Here is a 21,098-nt window from a genome sequence, read left to right on the forward strand (position 1 = left end):
GGAACTCGGATCATGAAGGACGCACCGTGGAATTCGAATCTGGTGAAGAAAGAAGTACCTCTTTGCAATATCCTGCAACCTGTGATGGAGTTCACTGGGCAATTGATCATCCCACCCTAGCACTTGTAGTCAAAGATCTTACTTTGGCTTAAATCACTAAGGGAGCCAGCCAGCCAGCGGGATTGAATAACATGTGCGATTGTGAGATGCCAAAGTTAAAGTCATCCGTGGTCGCTTTCCAATTGATTCCAAGTGTTTTTGCCGTGCTGGCTTCTTCGATATCGAGGAGAACCGCATTCAACAAATGACACCTTGGGATGCAGCTGATCACGGTCTTCACATTAGACGTCCACTTCCGTTAGGAAAGCCAGCTGAACCAAAAGCGTCTTGAAGTTCATTGACCATTGCGATTGCAGTTTCTTCAGTGTCAGCCCCTGCCAGGACATCGTCGACATACATATACGACTTGATAATTCCGATAGCCAACGGAAATTTGGATTGTACATCATTTGCGAGTTGTTAAAGTACTCGGATGACCAAGAACAGAGCACAGTTAATGCCAAATAGGATTTTCCGAAATGGCGTATGAACTGCTTCGACCATAATTTGCCGGTATATTTTTGTGATGTCGGCATTGAAAACTAAATAGTGAGACCAGACTGAAGTACCGGACCAGGGTAAAGTATGTCATTAAAACTTACTCCGTTTGTGGATTTGCTAGAGGCGTTAAAGACTACCCTTACTTTCCTTGTGGTAATGTCGCGCTTCAAAACTGCATGGTGTCAAATGGCACCTGTTTCATGTGGCCCAAGGAGAGAGAGGAGACGACCTTCGTTTTTTAGGAACTGAACCATTGCACCTAATCTGAAATGACAGAGGTTGATGTTGGTTGGGTCTCGAAACGGAAGACCATATATCTCCCCAAAACATCGCTCCTTGTGGTCTTCTGGAAATCGACCTCGTAAAATGAATTAGAATCTTCTACCAGTTTTCCCGGGTTTCGAGTGAATCCTCTCTGCTTAAAGCGGAAGGGCCTGCGGGCCAGAAATGACCCAACCATAAAAGTGCGGCACACTTCGGTCTGGATTCCGGGAAGGGTTACCGTTGGTATGACGTCAATACTAAGAAGCAGATCGATCCTTTAATGTAAAGGAGGGGTCAGCTAGCGGGATATTGGACATTCCTTCCAGTGTAGCTTGGGCTATCGTACATGAAGGCAAATCAACGGCAACTTGGGAAAAGACAAAAGCTTCTTCTTCTAAGAAGTTTCTATTGAACTTTCCGTTAATGCCTGTCACCTCGGCAATGACAGTTTGGAATAGTAACTTCATGAGTGGGTGGAAGTGGGTTTCGCGGAGGTTTGGAAGAAGTCGACAGCCTCGTTCTGTTGCAGAGGTGGACCCATGATGGTTTGGTGGAGTAGGTGCAGACGCTCTTTAAACGCCTTGAAATTAAATTAAAATCCGCAAACGCGACTTGGAACGTTTGGGATATCTTCGACCGGTGCCACAAAACCTAAAGAACAGCTTGGAGCGCTTTGAAATTGGATAAGACTTGGAGCGGTTGGAACATTTTTAAATTTGAGTAAAAAAAAATTCAAAAATACGATTTGGAACGATTTGAGCAAGAACTGAGATGTCAAGAAGTTTCTGGTCTGCAAAGCGAACCAATTGGGACAAGAATTCAACCAAAAGAAATGATAAATTAATTTTCCCGAAGGAATAGGACTAGACTTTTTTTTGAACCCAATATAATAATAATAAAATGACGCGGAACACAAAATTTTAATAGTTAAAAGTTTTTCGACTTTTTCTCACCCCTTCAGAAAATATATCACTCAAAGTGCCTGCCAACCCAGGGTGTACATCAGAGCTACTTTTGGTCGTTTGCTTTGTGCCGGTTGTTTGGCACATGAGCTTGCAGTATATAGTGATTAGGCGGGATTTATGTTAGCATGTACATAGGCTGAAAATAGATTTGTGTGCGAATATTGTATGGAATATGTATATATATACATAGGTATATGTATGGATGTGGAAAATTTTGAATATGGAAGAATCTTTAATATGTATATGAAAAGGAAATATGCAGAGGTGTGAATGGATTGGATGAATATAAATTTCTATATAAAAATTAATTATTTATATATACCAATATATTTTTTTTTTTTTCGATGTGTCTGATTGATATGCCCCAACTTTATAGGCAGTCACGGGACAAAAGAAACATCTAAGTGTGACCTTTATATGTGAGAGGGTGTTTCACTGTTTTTATACCCTTGCAGAGGGTATTATAAAATTGATCAGATGTTTGTAACGCACAGAAGGGGACATTTCCGTCCGTCTGTGCAAATCAACTTCACGCCGCCATCTTAAGAGCTATCAAGATGAAACTTGGTATTTGAGCTACCTATAACCCGGAGCAGATAAAGTATGAAAATTGTCAGGATCGGACTTCTATATCATATAGCTCTAGAAGAAACATTTTCATAAAAATTGGAGTATCCCCATGACATTTTCTGCTATGATAGTATTGGATATTAGATTCCAAAATTTGAAGTTGATCGGATAAATAGAACACAAGTACCAGTCAATATAAATCGGTTCAACCGCTGCCGGTAGCGCTGCTTGCTGCCTACTACGTCATCATCAAATTAAGAGAGCACATGCATACACAAACAGACGCAACGCTGTATAAACTGTATGTGTATGCGTGCAGTGATTTGGTTAGGGAATGATGGAAGAAGAAGAAAAAACTGTGGTAAAAAGAGTAATAATATTTTGTTTGTCTATTGATGAATTGAGTTGCAGGGAAAGAAATTTCAAAAAGTAAAAATGTTATTGCCAAGGACTGTCAGGGGTTAAAAACTTCGGCCGAAGTTAGCTTCTTTGATATTTTTTATACCCTTGCAAAAGGGTATAATATATATATACATATATATATATATAGGTCCGTCCGTTTGGATCAACGCAAACTCCTCCTAGACCGTAAGAGCTACAGAGCTGAAATTTGCTGCACGTAGGCTTGTATATACTGCAGGGGTTGTATATCTCGGATTCAGCCGGAACGCACCACTATATCATATAGCTCCCATACAAACCACAAAGTCACGAACAGTGACTTTTCTCAATAACTTCGTTTTTTTCTGTTTTATAAGAGAGTTTATTCGCCTATAAACTACTGTGTCAAATTTGATCAAGATCGGAAAAACAGGAAAACAGTGACTTTTGTAAATAACTTTGTTACTTTTAACGCGATTGCTTTCAAATTAAACATTTGTTAGTTTAATATACCTGTTAATGACTGTGCTGAATTTGATAAAGATCGGGTGACTATATCATATAGCTCCCATAGGAACGATCGGTGGAAAACAGTGACTATGATCAATATCTTCGTTATTTCCTATGATTGTAGGCCATTCTTTCCCAAACATAAGCCTTTTTAGATAAAACGTTTTTTCACTTTGATGGCTGTGGGTAAAGAAAGAGGTACCAAAAAATTTGCAAGGGTATACAAACTTTGACGCGGTCGATGTTATAAAATAAAATTAGTTGCTCTTCAGCAATTGATGAAACTTTACTAACTGAAGTACAACAAAAAAAAAATGCCCATTGAAAAAATTTGTTTTCCATTATTCAAAGTATGCGTTATTTATTAACTTAAACGATATAGTGAACTTTTTAAATTAATAAGTATTTAAGGTTTATAATAATATTACTGCATAATAATAAAGGACCCTTTATATGTAATATATAATATAAAATCTATTAAAAGACGTGTGTGCAGTTTGCAAGATTATGTTATCCCCAGTCTAGATCCCAATAACGCTATTTTAGAAGCTGGGACTGGTTTTGTTAGTGCATCTGCCGGCATGTCCCCCGTAAGAATGTACTTTTTACCAATAGAGCCTCGGTCAACCATTCTCCAATAAACTTAAATATATCCCGTAATAGAACGGGACACTTAACGACAAAAATATCCAAACAAAAATTTGGGACCTTCCGTCTTATATATGCATTCGTTAAAGACAGCTATACATACATATATAGGTATCTATAAAATAAAGTAGCAAGGCTGCTTTCAACCCTAAGAGTCCTGGTTTGCACAGTGTAACTGTCGACATAATTCAGCAAAACCAGCCTTTGGGGGAAGTTCTTTGTGAACGTCATAGCTAGTATTTTCACAGCGTATTTTATGTATATCGGCTATTCATATTAACCGAATCCCTTGCCTGGGTTTTCATTAGAGAAAGTTATTGCAGACTCCCAATACGAAAGCTCGGACTTCTACTTCTACATCAGGAAACTAAAGATACTAACAATTTATATTGAACTTAATGTTTATTTAAACAATTCAAAATAATAAGCATCTGCATGCTACAGATTCAATCACTCGATCTACTAAAATTATTCATTTTCAAAAACTGTTTACCTGAAAAGCTAAACATCGATTCAAATCCGATTATAAAAGTTGCAAAAGTTGCATATTGGTTCTTATCTTACTAATAATTATTACTAATAATTATATAGCTTCAAATTCATGATTTCCGAAATTTACGATATTTGGACTTATAACATTAGTTCTGGACAAAAAAATTTAAAAAATATTAAAGAAGCTAACTTCGGCTGCCCTTGCAGTCCTTAGCCATAATATTTTAACTTGTTGCAAATTCTTTTTCTGTATCAATGCACAGACAAACCCTTCCAAATATAATTTCCATTTCTTCTTCTTCTTTCCCATGCTGCATGCTGCGATTGTAGCGTTGCGTCTGTGTGTGTATGCGTGTGCTCAGCTGCTCTGTGAATTTCAAGCAATGACGTAGTATCGATCTGTTTGAAATTTCGGGATCTGATACTCCAATTTTTTCATTTATGTTTCTTCTGCAGTGGTGCCATCCTGACAATTTTCATACTTTATCTGCTCCGTTCTATAATTAGCTCAGACAGACGGGCTTGGCTATATCGACTCAGCTTCTCATGCTGATCAAGAATATATATACTTTATGGGGAACAGTCTCCTTCTGTGCGTTACAACCATCTGACCAATTTTATAATACCCTCTGCAAGGATATAAAAATTATACAAGTCATGTTGATTGCTTAAGCTAAGGTTCCCGCAAATTCCATTCTCTTTGAATATTTATACTCTTTGGGTGAAATGGTATATTAAAGTCGCCAAAGCTTTCCCGACCCCATAAAGTATATATATTCTTGATCAGAATCAACATCCGAGTCAATCTAGCCTTGTCCGTCTGTCCGTCCGTCTATCCATATGAACACGTAGATCTTGGTATGTAGACTCGTGAGTATGTAAAGTGATCGAGTTTATGTATATTTGGTTAGTAAATGCGAACATTATGTAATTGTAAAGATTTTGTTACGCCCCTCTTCGCCCCCGTAATTTGAAAAAAATCTATTATCTCCCGTATTTTTCTACCTTATGCAACCAAATTTGGCAAATTTGAATTATGTTCTAATATCCAGCAAAATACCAAATTTTTTAAAAAATAGCGAAGTGATCCATATAAACGTGTTTCCATAAGGCCGGAGTTGGCCGTTGGCTGGTGGCGGCGCTAGTGTACTACTATGCTTGGGTGAGCGAGATAGTGAGATATGCTTGTAAAAAGCATGTGAACAGAATTTTTTTAATTTACGTTTATTTATTACTTTAAATTTGAAATATTTGTTTTACTGGTGTATGGTATACCTAAGTCGGCGAGACTTACTTACTTCATTTGATATATCTACGTATGTACATTTACAGTGTAATAAATGCAATGATCACAAGAATGAATTGGTTTCATTCAATAAATTTTAACAAAAATATAAAAAGGAAAATTTGTGTTTTGTTTTCTTTCGTTGTGTTGGTGTCGTTGTTGAAAATAGAAAGGTTTACACATTCCAAATCCGAGCTAAAACATCTATTTGGAAAGTTATATTGTGAATTTACATGCATACTCAGATTTCGAAAAATTAAAATTATTAACTAACGAAAATATAATTGCCATTGAATTTCATTTCCTTTACAATTGAATCATTTTGCCAACAAACGAACAAAAAAAGGATTGTATATCTCGGTGGGGGTTGTATATCTCGGATTCAGCCGGACCACTATATCATATAGCTCCCATACAAACCCCAAAGTCACGAACAGTGACTTTTCTCAATAACTTCGTTGTTTTCTATGCTATTATCGTGAAACTTAACCTTAGAGAATTTATTACGCCTATAAACGACTGTGCCAAGTTTGATCAAGATCGAGTGACTATATCATATAGCTCCCATAGGAACGATCGGTCGAAAACAGTGACTTTTATGAATAACTTCGTTACTTTTAACGTGATTGTTTTCAAATTAAACATTTGTTAGTTTAATATATCTGTTAATGACTGTGCCAAATTTTATCAAGATCGAATGACTATATCATATAGCTCCCATAGGAACGATCGGTCGAAAACAGTGACTTTTGTAAATAACTTCGTTACTTTTAACGTGATTGCTTTCAAATTAAACATTTCTTAATTTAATATAACTGTTAATGACTGTGTCGAATTTGATAAAGATCGGGTGACTATATCATCGACAACAGTGACTTTTGTAAATAACTTCGTTACTTTTAACGTGATTGCTTTCAAATCAAACATTTCTTAATTTAATATATCTGTTAATGACTGTGTCGAATTTGATAAAGATCGGGTGACTATATCATATAGCTCCCATAGGAACGATCGGTGGAAAACAGTGACTTTGATCAATATCTTCGTTATTTCCTATGATTGTAGGCCATTCTTTCGCAAACATAAGCCTTTTTAGATAAAACGTTCTTCCACATTGATGGCTAATAGGTAAGGAAAGAGTTACCAAAAAAGTTGCAAGGGTATACAAACTTTGACGCGGTCGAAGTTAGCCGCCCCTCTGGTTTTTTTTTAATCTTTATTCATTTGGATTAAAAACTTTTCTCTTAGTTGGAACCTCTCTTCACCTAGCGCACACATTTCACAGGAATGGGCTGTACCTCTTTTTACCTATCGCACAAACTATTCACAGGAATGGGCTGTACTTACAATTTTTTATGGATTGTTTTGTAGGGGGGCAGAACTTTTTTCTTTCTTCCTTATTTGGGGGCAGCTAAGAGAATTATTCTTCCTTTTAAGCTCTTAAAAAAAAATGGGCACGCACAAGAATTATACCTTCACTTCTTGCTTTATTCACATTAATAATTAAACTAAAAACTAACTCAGCTAAGAGCGAATACTAAGCCCCGCTTTAACCAAAGTGTCGGGAGTTCTTTTTGTGGGGAGAGCGGTGGACATGTTCTGGAGAGCGGTGCGGTGAAAGCTCGTATCAGTCAGCCCTTAACCTTTGTGTTGCCCGTTTGGCATAAAGAGATAGAGAAATCGAACACATTTAATTGATGCAACTAGAAATATTATTAGATACCACAGTCTTCAGTAATACTAGGAAAATCACACAATTTAAATGTGGGATTGAGAAGGGATAACATGTGGGAGATAAAACAGTATAAGAATAAGTCGACTAAAATAATTTAGCAAACAGATCTGCAATATCTGAATCATTTTTAGCTGTCTGGCAAATAAGTCCGAGGGTGTAAGGCAGAAAGCAAGCGCGTATTTTAGAATTATCCAACTCGTAAAAACTTTTGTGGTTTTTGAAAGAATGCAACCGGGTGTATTTAAGAGACAAAATTTAGATTTCGCAACACAATAATTTTACCCCGGACCGGCTTACTGCAGACGGTGGGGACATCCACAAAAGGAACGCATTTATCAATTAGAGAATTCAGAGCAAAATCAAAAAAAAAAAAAAAAAATGGAACAATCTACTGTGAGAAATAATAAGGAACTTCAGGCTTTACATAGTATACCGAAATAACAGTGGAATCCGAGACAAAAACAAGTTCAAGGGTTTTTTAAGATTAGGCAAGTTAAGAAATCAACTGATAGAACAGACACTAAAGTAGGCTTTCTCAAGAAAAATATATTCAGACGAAGGAATTAAGTAAAAGAGATTATTATCAACATGACAAAAAATTTTATGTAATGTAACGATCATTTTTCGTCCTTCAGGATAATTTCAATCTTTAGGGCGAGGTTCGGCACAACAAATTTTAATTTGTGCCCCAGTGAAATCACGACACAATAATTTATGTATATATATATGTATGTTGGAGTTTATTTTGATGTTTATGGGTTTTTTTGTTAAATGTTTATATAAATTACGACATAATAATTTATGCATATAGCTGCTTTAGACTTTTGGTTGAATGTTTATATATGATTTTTCTCTGATTCGGATTGATGTTTTGTATTGGCTGTGCACTTGTTGTAATTATATTTGTGGTTGTTAAATGAGTCTATAAGGTTACTCGTAAGGCCTTATAACTCGATGACTTGCTCGCACTTGTAGATTGCTAGGCGCCAAATATTCTTTAGGTTACTCGTAAGACCAAAAGAGATTTGTTGCTTCGCTTGTTGTTGATCAGGACTCGACGACTTGATCCATGTGCTGACTTGCTGCTCGATTTATATAGGCCTCCTGGGCCGTTTACTTTATGTGAACAACATATTGATAGTCGTTTATTTGGTTTTAGTTAATTTATTTCAACATTAACTAAAATCATTTGTCTACGTCATCAATACGTTATTCGCCTCGTAGACAGGGCTTCCCCAATATCCAATTCCCCCTTTCTTCGGCTTGCACATACCCCCCTTTGCCCATCGAACTTGATCGACGATATTGGCTTTACTTGATATGCACACAGCCCCCCACTACCCCCCCGTTGGACATGCTCCGCCCTCACTTTGGCCTTTTGTGTCTCTCTGCTTGTTCAGCCTCATAGAGCGCGCTCCATCCACCGGTACCCGCTCTCAATCGGCACACGCATAATGTCATGCATGCTCTCTCTTAATCGGTCCATGCCCTCTTGTGATTGGAGCATCGCAGCCCTCTCTCTTGTGCGTATGCTCTCCAGCCGTTGATTTTTCTGTTCTCTGCCTTCCACGCATCTTCCCGCTGTGACGAAATTGCTGTTGGTCGTATGTGGTCCGATCGAACATGTTGCGTCGTAACGAAATGTTGCGTGTTTTAATTGCAGCAACATGTTGCGAAACATGATCTTTGGCAACATGTTGCCGGGCATCATGCAACCTTGGTTTTACAACGCGTTCTTTTTGGTTATTTCCATGTTGTTGTGTGGAACATTATTGCCAAATATATGTTCCTCACAGTAAGTTAAAATAATATAAAACTATTAGGAAATATCGATCTTTTAGAATCTAAAAACAAGATTTGAGATCTAAAAACAAGTGAACACAAATTCGAGTTGACAGGATTAATCCTATAAGGAAACTAAAGGGTACACATCTTGGGCAGAAGGTGAAACGACTTTGAATTGCTATAATGCATGTACGCTAGTCACACTTTTAAGACAGCTGTTTTGCCAGTTTGTTTAAAGAAAGTAACTTGAAACAAAGATCTCTATACAAACGGCTAAAATTTATCTGTCTGGCACAAGAAAGGCAAATCCAGCGCTTTAGGCCAAGCTCGGGCTTAGACACAGACAAACCAGGAAATTTGTTATACTCACGGTCGTTAAGGCCAGCAACATGATTGCACCTAGGTAGACAACAACCGTTGAAAAACTAAAAAAAAAAACACAAAGCAAAAATATGTACAGATTGAAATACACCAAACTAAGTAATTATCGATACACAATCAATAATTGCAAATAAAACACACTACAAGAAAGAGTGCAAGAACAGATAGGGAAAATAATTTTATTGGAACCCCGCTCAATAAGGGAAACATAAAACATTTAAATGCCAGCTCAAAATAAGTACTGCCTCTTTGCCACTCCAGCACGTAGCTAAAGGACTCTCTTGCCATCAACTAAACGCTTGCACTCGAGGATGCGTTCTGCATCTTCCCCAATGTATCCTGGGCAGTTCGGGCCGTTTCGGCCCCAAATCGTTGCAAATATTGGCGAAAGCATCCATGGCCGCTAAGGAATTGCAACTCACTTATTCTGTGCGGCGAGCGGATACCTGCGGTAGCTCTCAACACTCATTGCACAATCATCAAATGAAGCCGTGCATAGGATTATCGATCTGTTTACCGACATCTGAAGCGATCTGGACGCCTGTTAAGGACCCCTCGTGTTTGGCATGATCCTTGAGAGGGCACGGAAACTGAGGCGGTTACCTATCCAGACTTCTAGGTAGAGAACAACTCGCCTCGATTGCACCGCATTACATATACATCGGCCTTTAGGCAGACACATCATTAAACTGAGCTAGCCAATTGGTTCGCCATGTTTCCAGCTGGGTAAAAGCGTATAGAACATCTCGTCCCCAAGCATTGGTGGAAATGCTCCTCCAATCTACTACCCAAGCGTTGAAGTCCTCTACAATCAGGCAGAGTACATACACCCAAACGTCTGCTGACAGCACCTTTGGCAACATCGTTGAATTACGTTTAAGCTCGCAGCAAATTCGCAAGGTTGGCAGTTGCCGATGTCTGAGCTTTTAAGCCTGGAGCACAGCTGATGGCTGCACCATGACCTCGATAGTTGCGCTAGAGGAAAAATAATAAAAAAAAAAAAAAAACAAGAGACACACTCATGATCACGAGATGATTAAAGATTAAAGATAGTCTTGAATTTCTGTAATTAGCATTATATTTTTCGCTAGTGACGTTTTGTAGATGTGTGGTATTTTGGTAATTCCACCACTTTTAAATTGTACTATTTTGTTAAGTGAATTAATTTCCCTTTGAGATTGTGTGTTATTTTTTACTTGTCTGTTGTTAGATTCGATCAGCTGAACTTCTAATATTTTGATTCCTTCAAAATCTACAGCAATAGGTGTTTCGGCCGTAACCTTTGGTGCTGTTTCCAACAAATCTAAACTCCTTACTAAACTGTGGTGTATTAAAAAGGCGGACAAAAGATTTTGGATATGATTTATATTTACTTCTACAAGGTTTCGATTAGTTCAGTAGTGCAGTATTGCCGTCTAGCACGGGGATGTTTTTTGCATTGGAGTAGTTGGTAATGCGTGCCACGGCTGCGGCTGACAATATAACCGTGATCAACCTGTAGAGAGTGTAAACAGGGACTACAGTAACTGTGTGATTTGTTGTAACGTTTATAAATACTTTTGTCGAATTTACTTCAAACTGTCCTTATTGACCATCCTCCGTTTAAAAAGTAAAGACTTTCCTCTCTGCTTGCACACGTCCCTCAAAACACAATGGGAATAGTTTGTTTTCTAACGTTTTATATACTCTATTTATCTGTATCTTTTTGATTGATCTTGCTGGGCTTTGTTGTAGTGTACGAATTATGTCAGGGGAAAAACGCCTGTATCTTTCGCTGCTCCTACTATTATTTGCGAGTAACTAAGTTGTGTTAAAATTTGAATGCATCTGGCTATCTATAGCGGCAAATTATGTTCGATCCAATTTACACGCCATTTCAAAGAATCCTGTTAGCTTAGCTCCATCACGTTTGGCAATAAATGTGCTCCGTTCTTAGCCATCCGAGTACTTCAGCAACTCGCAAATGATGTACAATCTTAAATTTCCGCTGGTTAACCATATTATCAAGTCCTATATGTATGTCGATGGCAGGGCCTCACACTGAACAAACCGCAATCGCAATGGTCAATGAACTTCTAAATGCTCTTTGTTCAGCTGGCGTTTCTTGGCGTTAGTGGACGTCTAATGTGAAGAGTGTGCTTAGTTGCATCCCGAGGTGTCACCTGTTAAATGCTGATTTCCTCGTTATCGAAAGGGCACAAACACCTGGATGACGATGAAAAGCTACCACAGATGAGTTCTACCTTGTAATCTTACCCTAATTGGTCATATACTAAGATTAAAATTTTAGGGCAGATCGCCAAGTTATTTATTTTCGCTGGCTGGATGGCGCTCTTTGTAATTCAAGCGAAGGTATTTATACAAAAACTTTGACTGCAGGAGGTTGAGTGGGACGATCACTTGCCCAGTAATTTCCGATTACAGGTGGCAACATTTTACCAAGGAAAGATCCTCCAATTTCAGGATGTTCCAACATTCAATTCCATTGTTTTTGTGATGCATTTCACATTGTTTTTGTGATGCATCACACATTGTTTTCGTGATGTATTACACATTGTAGCCCAAGGTAACTTTCGTCAAAACGGATTCAGTAATCATAAATCAACTTGTGGTCCGCCTCATCCGACAAAGATGTAGGACTCCGAGACAGAGGTTTCTGATTAAATCGTTGCTTAACTCATGCAATGAATGCGTGATCTACAAAAAGAGGAGTGAACTACCTTCTCACGCCTCTTTTGCGGCAACCATGACAGATATCGCAGGCCCCATCTACATTAAAAGTTTTAAGAGCTTTGCCTTACGCATCTCGAAAAGATATGTTTGGGTATTTGTGGGTTTCACTTCCCAAGCCATTAATCTTAAAGTTGCCTAGGACTTAAGTACATATACTCATTTGGGTGCTTTCTCTCGGTTAGTATCGGGATGCAGGTCGTTCAGCAATCACCAACCGACAGTGTGAAAACCTTCTTGAAAAAGATTGTCTAGGGTCCACTCATCAGATTATCTCGTCCCCCACTTTAGCTATCAGAATTTATCACAACATTTCATTCCTCGCGGTGCACTTAGCATGGGAGGCTTGAGTTTTGAGTTTTAAAACTCTGTTCCATTGGGCAACTTTCAACCAAAAGTATACTTTCGAGAAGTTCTCAACTCTGCTGGCTAAGATAGATTCATTGGCTTTGACCCCGGGCTATTTCCTGGAGATCAAGGAGAGGTAAACTATTTATGCAAGCTTTCACCTCGCGCCGCTCTTCCGCAGGCAGCTAGAAAATGAATGTAAAGTAATGTACGTTACAATTCAAAAATCGGAGCGTATGAAAACATGGTTACATACATATTTTAACACTCCTTCTCTCTTACAAAAAATATTGTTTGAATCCCATCATTTCTCTAAACTTGACATGTTTGACGTTACATATGTAAGTTCTTCGTTAAAATATCTGAGGTCATACTGTATGTGGGAATGTATTTTATTTCTATTATATTATCTTTATACATTTCCCTTACAAAGTGATATTTTATTTCAAAATGCTTGCTTTGTGAATGAAATTTAGCATCTTTAGCAAGACATTATGCGCTCCGAATCCCATTTCGTTAATCAGTTACTACGTACTCGGCCTCCGTGCTACTAAGGGCAATTAGATTTTGCTTTAATGATTTCCTGGTCACCGCCGCTGCAGCAATGAAAAATGGGCAACCTGTGACCGCATAACAAAACAGTGGATAGGTACACCCGTTTTGTTCCTTGTGCGGGTCTGCATTTCTCTGTGCTAATTAACCATAAACCATTTCCTGCTTTATCATTCTATTTAAACTATCGAAATTTAAATGTCCGAACCGATTATGCATTTCGACCAGCTGATTCACATTTTTTTCTGCAGCAAGCACTGTTTTTGTTTTACTTTCAAACAAAAATAAATTGCTGTGTTTGTCTGCAATCATTAAATCACGGTGGTTACTGTCTTTAACAAGTGTCTTTTGTTGTTCATACAATTTGCTCTCAAGCCATTTTCTGTTGCCTTTGATTCTGAAGTAAAATTACATTGTAAGTTCTTTACATATAGCACGTCAACCAATTGTCCAACTTTTTGCTCACGCGAACTCGTAAACATTGATTTGTCATTTGCATTTCTCGACAAATCGATTCCTGTGCCAAAAGTTGATCTGCAAAGCGATGGCATGGCAGAGTGAAAGCTTTCCGCAAAGCGAGAAACCTAGCGAGGGTTCTAATTTTAGTCTCAGTTGCAATCATCGTCGTCATGGATTCAGACGAAGAATTATTTGCGTCAGCAGCAGTTATAAATGTTGTAATGAAAAAAACCACCGGGATCCATCCACTGAATAGAAATCGTTTAAAAGGAGAGTTTAATAGTTTGTATAAAAATTTAAGGCAGTATCCTGACTAATTTTTCAATTATACTCGAATGTCGATCAATACATTCGATTATATTTTGGTACTTGGATACTTTTCTCAATCTCTTTCCAATTCTTTTCAACCACCAGCCGATTGTGGTAATTTTTACATTTTTGGTCCCACAAAACAGAACGACAAAAAATTTCCGTTATTAAGTCCTCAACATTTATGCACGCACTCGAACTCAATTGCATTTGAAAGCAAATACACAAAAATATAAAGTGTTTGCATCAAACTGTTATTAAAGCTTGAGTTGCGCAAAAACATTTTTCAACCAAAAACCAACTATTTTTTAAGCTCAGAACACAACGAAAACACACGTATAACAACAGTTGGATAAAGCGATAAAGCGAGAAAGCGATTCAGAATCGCTTTCTCGCAACTCGCTTCAACTTGTCGCTTTGGCTCTCTTCGCGCTTCGCTTGCACTCTGACATGCATTCAACGATTACATATAAATTTGAATGCAGAGCTTTCTCGCTCATTTTCGCTCAATATTATCACATCGCTTCTCGCGTCCACTCTGACATCAGCCTAACTGTTCTTTTCGCTCGCGTTATCTATTTTCTCTTTCTAACTACACCGAAGAACCAACACTCAATGTTTTTTGTTTCTCTCATTTTTTTATTCTCACTTTTCTCGGCTACTTCGCCAGTCTTGAGTCTCTCCTTTTTCAACCAATTTAATTTTAAGAGTGCTTAGCGTAGGCAGCGAGTCCTGCGCCTCTATATCAACTAAAAAATTTTCCAAATCATCTCTTAAGCTTGCTAACAAAATTTGTACGACCATTTCATCAGGCACTTGATACTGAACTTAATTTATCTTTTCTACGACATTAGAAAAAAATATTTAAATGCTTTCAAATACTCTCTGAAGCCAACATTTCAGTATACAGCAATTGGTTAAACAATCTGTATTTTTCTAGCCGGACCAGAAGGCATGTGGATCGCAGATAACTTAGTCCATGCTTCGGTCGCGGTCTTACAATTTTGTATACTGTTTATCTGCGACGAACTTACGCACAACAATATACATATGTACTTGCGAAAGCTTTTTCGTCTTTACTGTGAAACATCGCGTTTTGTTCAGCCGTTTTCGACGCATCTTTTTTCAACCGACCAAAAGTCACCGACAACAAATTAGAATGAACCAATAGACTTTTCATCTGTACTGTCCATACACTATAACTTTCTCTATCTAGCTTTTCGACTAAAAAATTGTTCAATCAACTGGGACAAATTAGTTAATCACAAACTTTAAATAATACAACGAGTCTTATTCAAGTTTTTCCGACCAAGCCGCATATTCAAAATGTTCGCTGCAGCGCAGGCATGAATGTTAAGTAAAAAAGAAAAAATACCCGTTACAATTCAAAGATCGAAGCATTCGAGAATAATAAGAAAGAGCTGATAAAAATTATAAACGATACCCAAAAGTAAGATGAAAAAAGTGTTTGAAATGTCATGCAACAAAGTTGCTGACAACAACTTTGCTACAACATATAACATATACGTTTAGTGAGCTAGAAAACAGTGGAGTCGGAGTTTTTCGGTTTTATTTTTGAGGCCTGTTTTTTGTTTTAATAAAGCATTTATTATTATTGTATTATATTATTAATTTTGTACTTTACCTTGAACAATCAAGGATCCCAGTGCTGCTGCTTCCCCTAGAGAGCAATATAAACGACCATGGCGTAAATCTCTCTTCAGCTGTTGATACAACATGATACGACCTGAGCCAGTTAATCGAAATGGATCAGCAGGGTAGAATTTCACCCGTAATGAGAACAAAATGGGTTCCAAATCTTTTATTTAAATAAACAAAACGTAGGTATAAGTGCTTAACAACATTTTAAAATATAACTTACCTTTGCATTGCTTAAGTATGGATTTCGCTAAATCAAGCCAGTGCTACGATTAAGAATGATATTAACAAGCTTTCTTTATAAAAATCCAAAACAGGTAAAACTTACTCTTTGCATAGAAGTATCAACATATCGCAACCCAAAGTAATCACTTTCCTTTATATTCAATTGCTTACATAATTGGTCAATTATGTAAACTCCTTTGTGATACGGCTGTGTAAAGAAAAATATACTATAGTGTATTTTATTTTTAACTAAAGTTTGAACATTTGTACATTTTTTTAAAGTTTTTTATTACCTACAGGCGGAAAAACGTTTTATCTAAAAAGTTGACAAACAAACTCATATATCTTGTCAGACGTCAAAAATGCAATTAAAAAGAAAAATCTGAGAAGTCCTTTTAATCTATTAATTTAAAAATATGTACATGTATTCTGTATACATTCAACATTATTTAGACACACATCATTATTTTAAAAAATATTTTGAAGGGCTCTGTAGCAGATATCTGTGTGCTCTCCTAAAAGAAGGATTAAAACGGTGACCACCATATCTTTGGACTGGATCATTTAAACTGTAAAAAATATAAGAAGTTACGTTTGGCTATGCCGAAGTTTATATACCCTTGCAGTTCTTGACAATAATAATTTTACATGTTCAAAATTTGTTTTCTGCAACTCAATTCATCAATATACAAACAAAACAATTTTACTCTTCATACTACAGTTTGTTCTTCTTCTTCCCTTCACTTCTATCCCACTTCATGGGGATACTCCAATTTTTATGAAATTTATTTGAAAATGAAAAGAGCTATATGATATAGTGGTCCGATCCTGACGATTTTCATACTTAATCTGCCCCAGATAATAAAAAGCACAGAAAAAATTTCAGTCCAATAGCTCTTAAGATGGCTGAGTGAAATGCATACGCACGGAGGGACAGACGCTTAGACGGACAGACGGACGTGGCAATATCGACTCATGCTGATCAAGAATATATATACTTAATGGGGTCGGAAACGTCTCCTTCTGTGCGTTACAAACATCTGACCAATTTTATAATACCCTCTGCAAGGGTATAAAAACCAAACGGCATTAGTTTCAGAAATATACAAATTTTAAAGTAATTGCTGGAATAAAGTCAAATAGATAAAAAAGGCTAGAAAAACAGACACTGGTCATCGGCAGAGCAACAACAACTATTATACCGTAATAAGCTCTAGATGACCAAACTGTAAGCGACAATGACGAAAAAGTAATCGTCACAACAACAAAAACCTACGTTCCTCCAATAATGGTGCTTAAAATTAGCGCTGAACAACTGCATGGTTTTTGCTAATTGCTAAATATCAATGAAATTACACTGCATTGAAGAGGTGGACTTTGCCCAAGCCTGCTCCCACCACACTCCAAGCTTTTTTTTCCTCTTTTAATACGCATAAGAAACCATACAAAGCGGTCCTTACGGGCCTTGATGACACTCTGGCTGATGAGGTTAAAACAAGCTTATGACTTCAATGTATAGATGTCCAGTTTATCCAAAGGAAACGCCCCAACAACAGAAATTTCTCGCTCTATGTAGTTTACTTTATCAACTAATCCACCAGTTTAGTCGAGTTGAAGAAAAATGACTCTTTCATTGACCATATCACAGTTAAATGGGTCTACCAAAGACTCAGGCTTAACTCCATTACTCAGTGCTACAACTGCCAGATGTTCAGGCACGGATCGTCCTGTTGTGGTGTAAAACCATATGACATGAACTGCGCAGGAAACCACAAAAGATAAGCTATTTGTAAACTGTGCTAAGTGTCACGGACTTCATAAGGCTAACGCAATGGAATGCCCAGGTACAATAAATAATGTAAAGGCAAGGAAAAAAGTCTTCCCCAAAGCACGGGTAGTCAGAAACACATTACAGACGCCACAGAAAAACTGCGTTAAGACTTTTCCAAACCTAAATGGACAGACAGATTTGATTTGAGCGATACCGATCTCTTCTCGCCAGACGAGTTAAAAAGTCTTACATTAGCAATCTCAGTAACTGTAAATCCAAGTCTGAACAGTTTGAGGTAATAACTTCACTTGCCTTAAAATTTCTTTCCTAACGGCAGACAAAGTAAAAATCATCGCTATGAATGCCAGGGTTATTCAAAACAAAAAAGAAGAAAAACGATATTGACATCTGCCTGGTATCCGAAACCTGGTTAAAAATGGTTATAATTATTTATTAGTGAAGGCGCAGAGATGTCTATTTTTTCAAGCCATTTCCCAGGGGGCCGCGAAAATCCCTCTAAAAACCAGCTTTTTCAGGCCGATATGCATATGCTGTGTAGTAAAAATTCAACTTTCATCCTGGGAGGTGATTTTAATTGCAGACATCAGTTATGGGGTTGCTCTAGAGCGAATACGTGGGGTAACCTACTAAAATCCAAGGTAGACTGGATGAATTTTTACTCTGAACTTTAGACATTTTCCTTACAAATCGTCTTACTCTTCTGGAAAGCCCACAAGTATTACACGGATTAAATTCTGATCACCTTCCGGTGCTGCTTAAGGCCAAAAAATTGCTTTTACTTCGATATAAAAAAAGCAAGCTGGGTGAGATTTGACGTTTCGTCCAGAATTAGCTTCCTAACATAAACTCAAACTGAATGTGCCGCACAGAAGATGTTGATGGTATGATTACCCTTTTTAGCGAAGACATTCGTAAAGACAAAGGTCAGCATCCCAAAGGAACAAGTGAAATTTTCCCCAAAACCACTGCTATAAAACTGAAGTAGTCGAAGTCAATGTTTGACTTTAAATGATTTATTTGGGGCCGCAAGCCCGGTTTTTATAGGGAGGCAGTTACATTGAGTCTTATGGATGGTGTCCTTAACGGTACTTAAAGCTACATATTATGCTTAAGTTCTAATTACTTAATCTATCCCTAAAAGTAAACTACACCTCTTTTTTTCAAAAATTTATAGTTCTATGACCCCTTTTTACTGTTCCAAGAGTTTGATAATGTTGAGCCGTGGAATTAATTTTAGAGATGTTAAAATTTTTGCAAAGTTCTATTAGTACTGAATTCATATATTCTGTTCCCATGTCTGTAAGAGTTGTTTTAACTGATCCGTAAATTAAAATACATTTTTTTAAATATTGCCTTTGCAACCGCCTTTGCACTTTTGTTGGGTATTGGTATTGACAAGAGATATTTGGACAGGTCACAGATAATAGTAACTGCGTATTGTAATATACATATAGCAACGGTGTAGCGTTCTTATGATAAGGCCTTAACTGTATGGTGCGGTACACCATAGAGGCATATTCAATTTATCCATAAGTCCACACACGCGCAGTGTAGGCCATTAACATATTAATTGCAAGACGGCTATGCTGGCCTGCACACGGCCCCACTGCATAAGCTAAGATTGCAATGTAAGCAGTACCTTGGCCTATATAAAGGCCCGAACTTATTAATAATAATGTTCAGCCATCGGCTAAACATAAAGCTCCCGCCTTTCATTACATGGCGATCCTGCCTATAATTGGTTAAACAGATCCTGCCTAATACTAGCAAAGGAATAACTGGCAAATCCTGCCATTAAGAAAAAGAGAAAAAAATCCAATGCCACAGAGCCACGAAGATGCCCTGCAACAGGCACTTAGGGACCGTCCACAAGACCGACCAAGATCCCTTAGAATTGAGGATTACCGGGCCAGACAACGGGGAGGGAGCTTGGTACGCTTTCGCCGGCAGAGGGGCGCACTCCTAGCCCAAGTAAACGGAAATCCACCACCACCGTGCGAAAAAATCATGCCGAATCTGGCAGCAAATATTTAAGCTAGAAGAGGAGCAACAAAAGCACAAGCAGCGGCAGCAACAGCAGCAACGAAGACAACACCAGCAGCAGAGCACCAACAACAACAGCAGCGCCAACAAACAGGAGAATACGAGAAACAAATAAGACAAAAATACGAATAACAATAACAAAAAAAAAAAAAAAGAGTGAAATTATTAGTAATAGATATTATTAACCATTTAAATTTTTACATATAAATAATCCTTCCATTTTAACATACCCTACATACATAACGTAATAAAAGCCCTCTTAGAAAAAATCAGGATTCTTTTAAAAACCCATTACAACAGCCTTTCTAAATCCCATCAAGTAGCAGCTTTAGCCTTTTACAATGATTGCAATGAAAAAGCAACATTAACATTAAAACGAAATAAACTAACATTCAAACAAGTTTCTGACTTAAACATTAGTATAACTTTGCATAGTTCAGAAGGCAAAATGACGCAAACAGTGGTAGAATTTATAAATACAACAACCAGGCTATTACCATACTTTAATGGTGACATCAAAAATCTACCAGGCTTTCAAGGAGCACTTCACGTACTTAACACTATTAAAGGAACACACGAAGCCAAAGCCATCGAAATTACGAAATCGAAACTAAAAGATCAAGCAGGTAACACCCTAAACTCTGAAACAACGATTGATGAAGTAATCCAAAAACTGTCAACAATCTTTAAGAGTGAATCAGAAGATCTCCTAACAGCAAAAATTAAAAACATGCAAAGTAATCCCAATAGCTGTGTTTCATTCACAAAAGAGATAACTGAATTGACCGACGCCCTTAAATGTGCATATATTTCGGATGGTCTTCCAAACGAACAAGTCATAAAATACACAACCAAAGTTGCGGTAAAAGCTATGGTAAGCCATACTAAAAATCAAAGAGTCCAGTTATTAACGGGATCAGGAAACTTTGATTCAGCAAATGAAGCCATCGATTCACCACTCTTTCGGTAGAATCAGGCTCCTCAGACAATTTCCAAAATAATACCATTTTTTATGCCCAGCATAATGACCGCTGTAGACGCCACTATAACAACAATGGTAACTGGAGAAAGAACTCAAACTAGAAAAGCAACAATACCCACAAAGGCCAACGAGGCAGAAATTATTCACGCCACCAAAGAGGCGTCCGTAGAGGTGGATATCATAATAACAGACAGAGCTCAACTAAACAAAATACCAATACCAGAGGCGTTCGAGCCCTAACAGGGATGGAAAACCCCAATACCCCTCAGAATTCCTAATTCCTAAACACACCTTTGAAGTCAAAATATTCACAATAAATCTAAATCTAACAATAAGCTGCTTTATATCATGTAAAATCAGTTGTAACCATCTCACAAGTACAC

At 37.5% G+C, this 21,098-nt stretch overlaps 1 protein-coding gene across 3 annotated transcripts in view; it reads right to left on the bottom strand.

Annotated features, from left to right (window-relative positions):
* Frmd5 (FERM domain containing) overlaps positions 1 to 21,098 on the bottom strand; it is a 357,589-nt gene that overhangs the window by 231,064 nt on the left and 105,427 nt on the right. For all 3 annotated transcript variants that reach the window (XM_068285405.1, XM_068285406.1, XM_068285407.1), the window contains exons 3-5: positions 16,002 to 16,106; positions 15,897 to 15,939; positions 15,660 to 15,833 (exon numbers count right to left, since the gene is read on the bottom strand). In XM_068285405.1, coding sequence (XP_068141506.1) covers positions 15,660 to 15,833; positions 15,897 to 15,939; positions 16,002 to 16,106 — 322 coding nt within the window. The remainder of the gene's footprint in view (positions 1 to 15,659; positions 15,834 to 15,896; positions 15,940 to 16,001; positions 16,107 to 21,098) is intronic.

This window comes from Drosophila tropicalis, unplaced genomic scaffold (genome assembly GCF_018151085.1).
Source record: "Drosophila tropicalis isolate 14030-0801.00 unplaced genomic scaffold, ASM1815108v1 contig_401, whole genome shotgun sequence".
NCBI lineage: Eukaryota > Metazoa > Arthropoda > Insecta > Diptera > Drosophilidae > Drosophila > Drosophila tropicalis.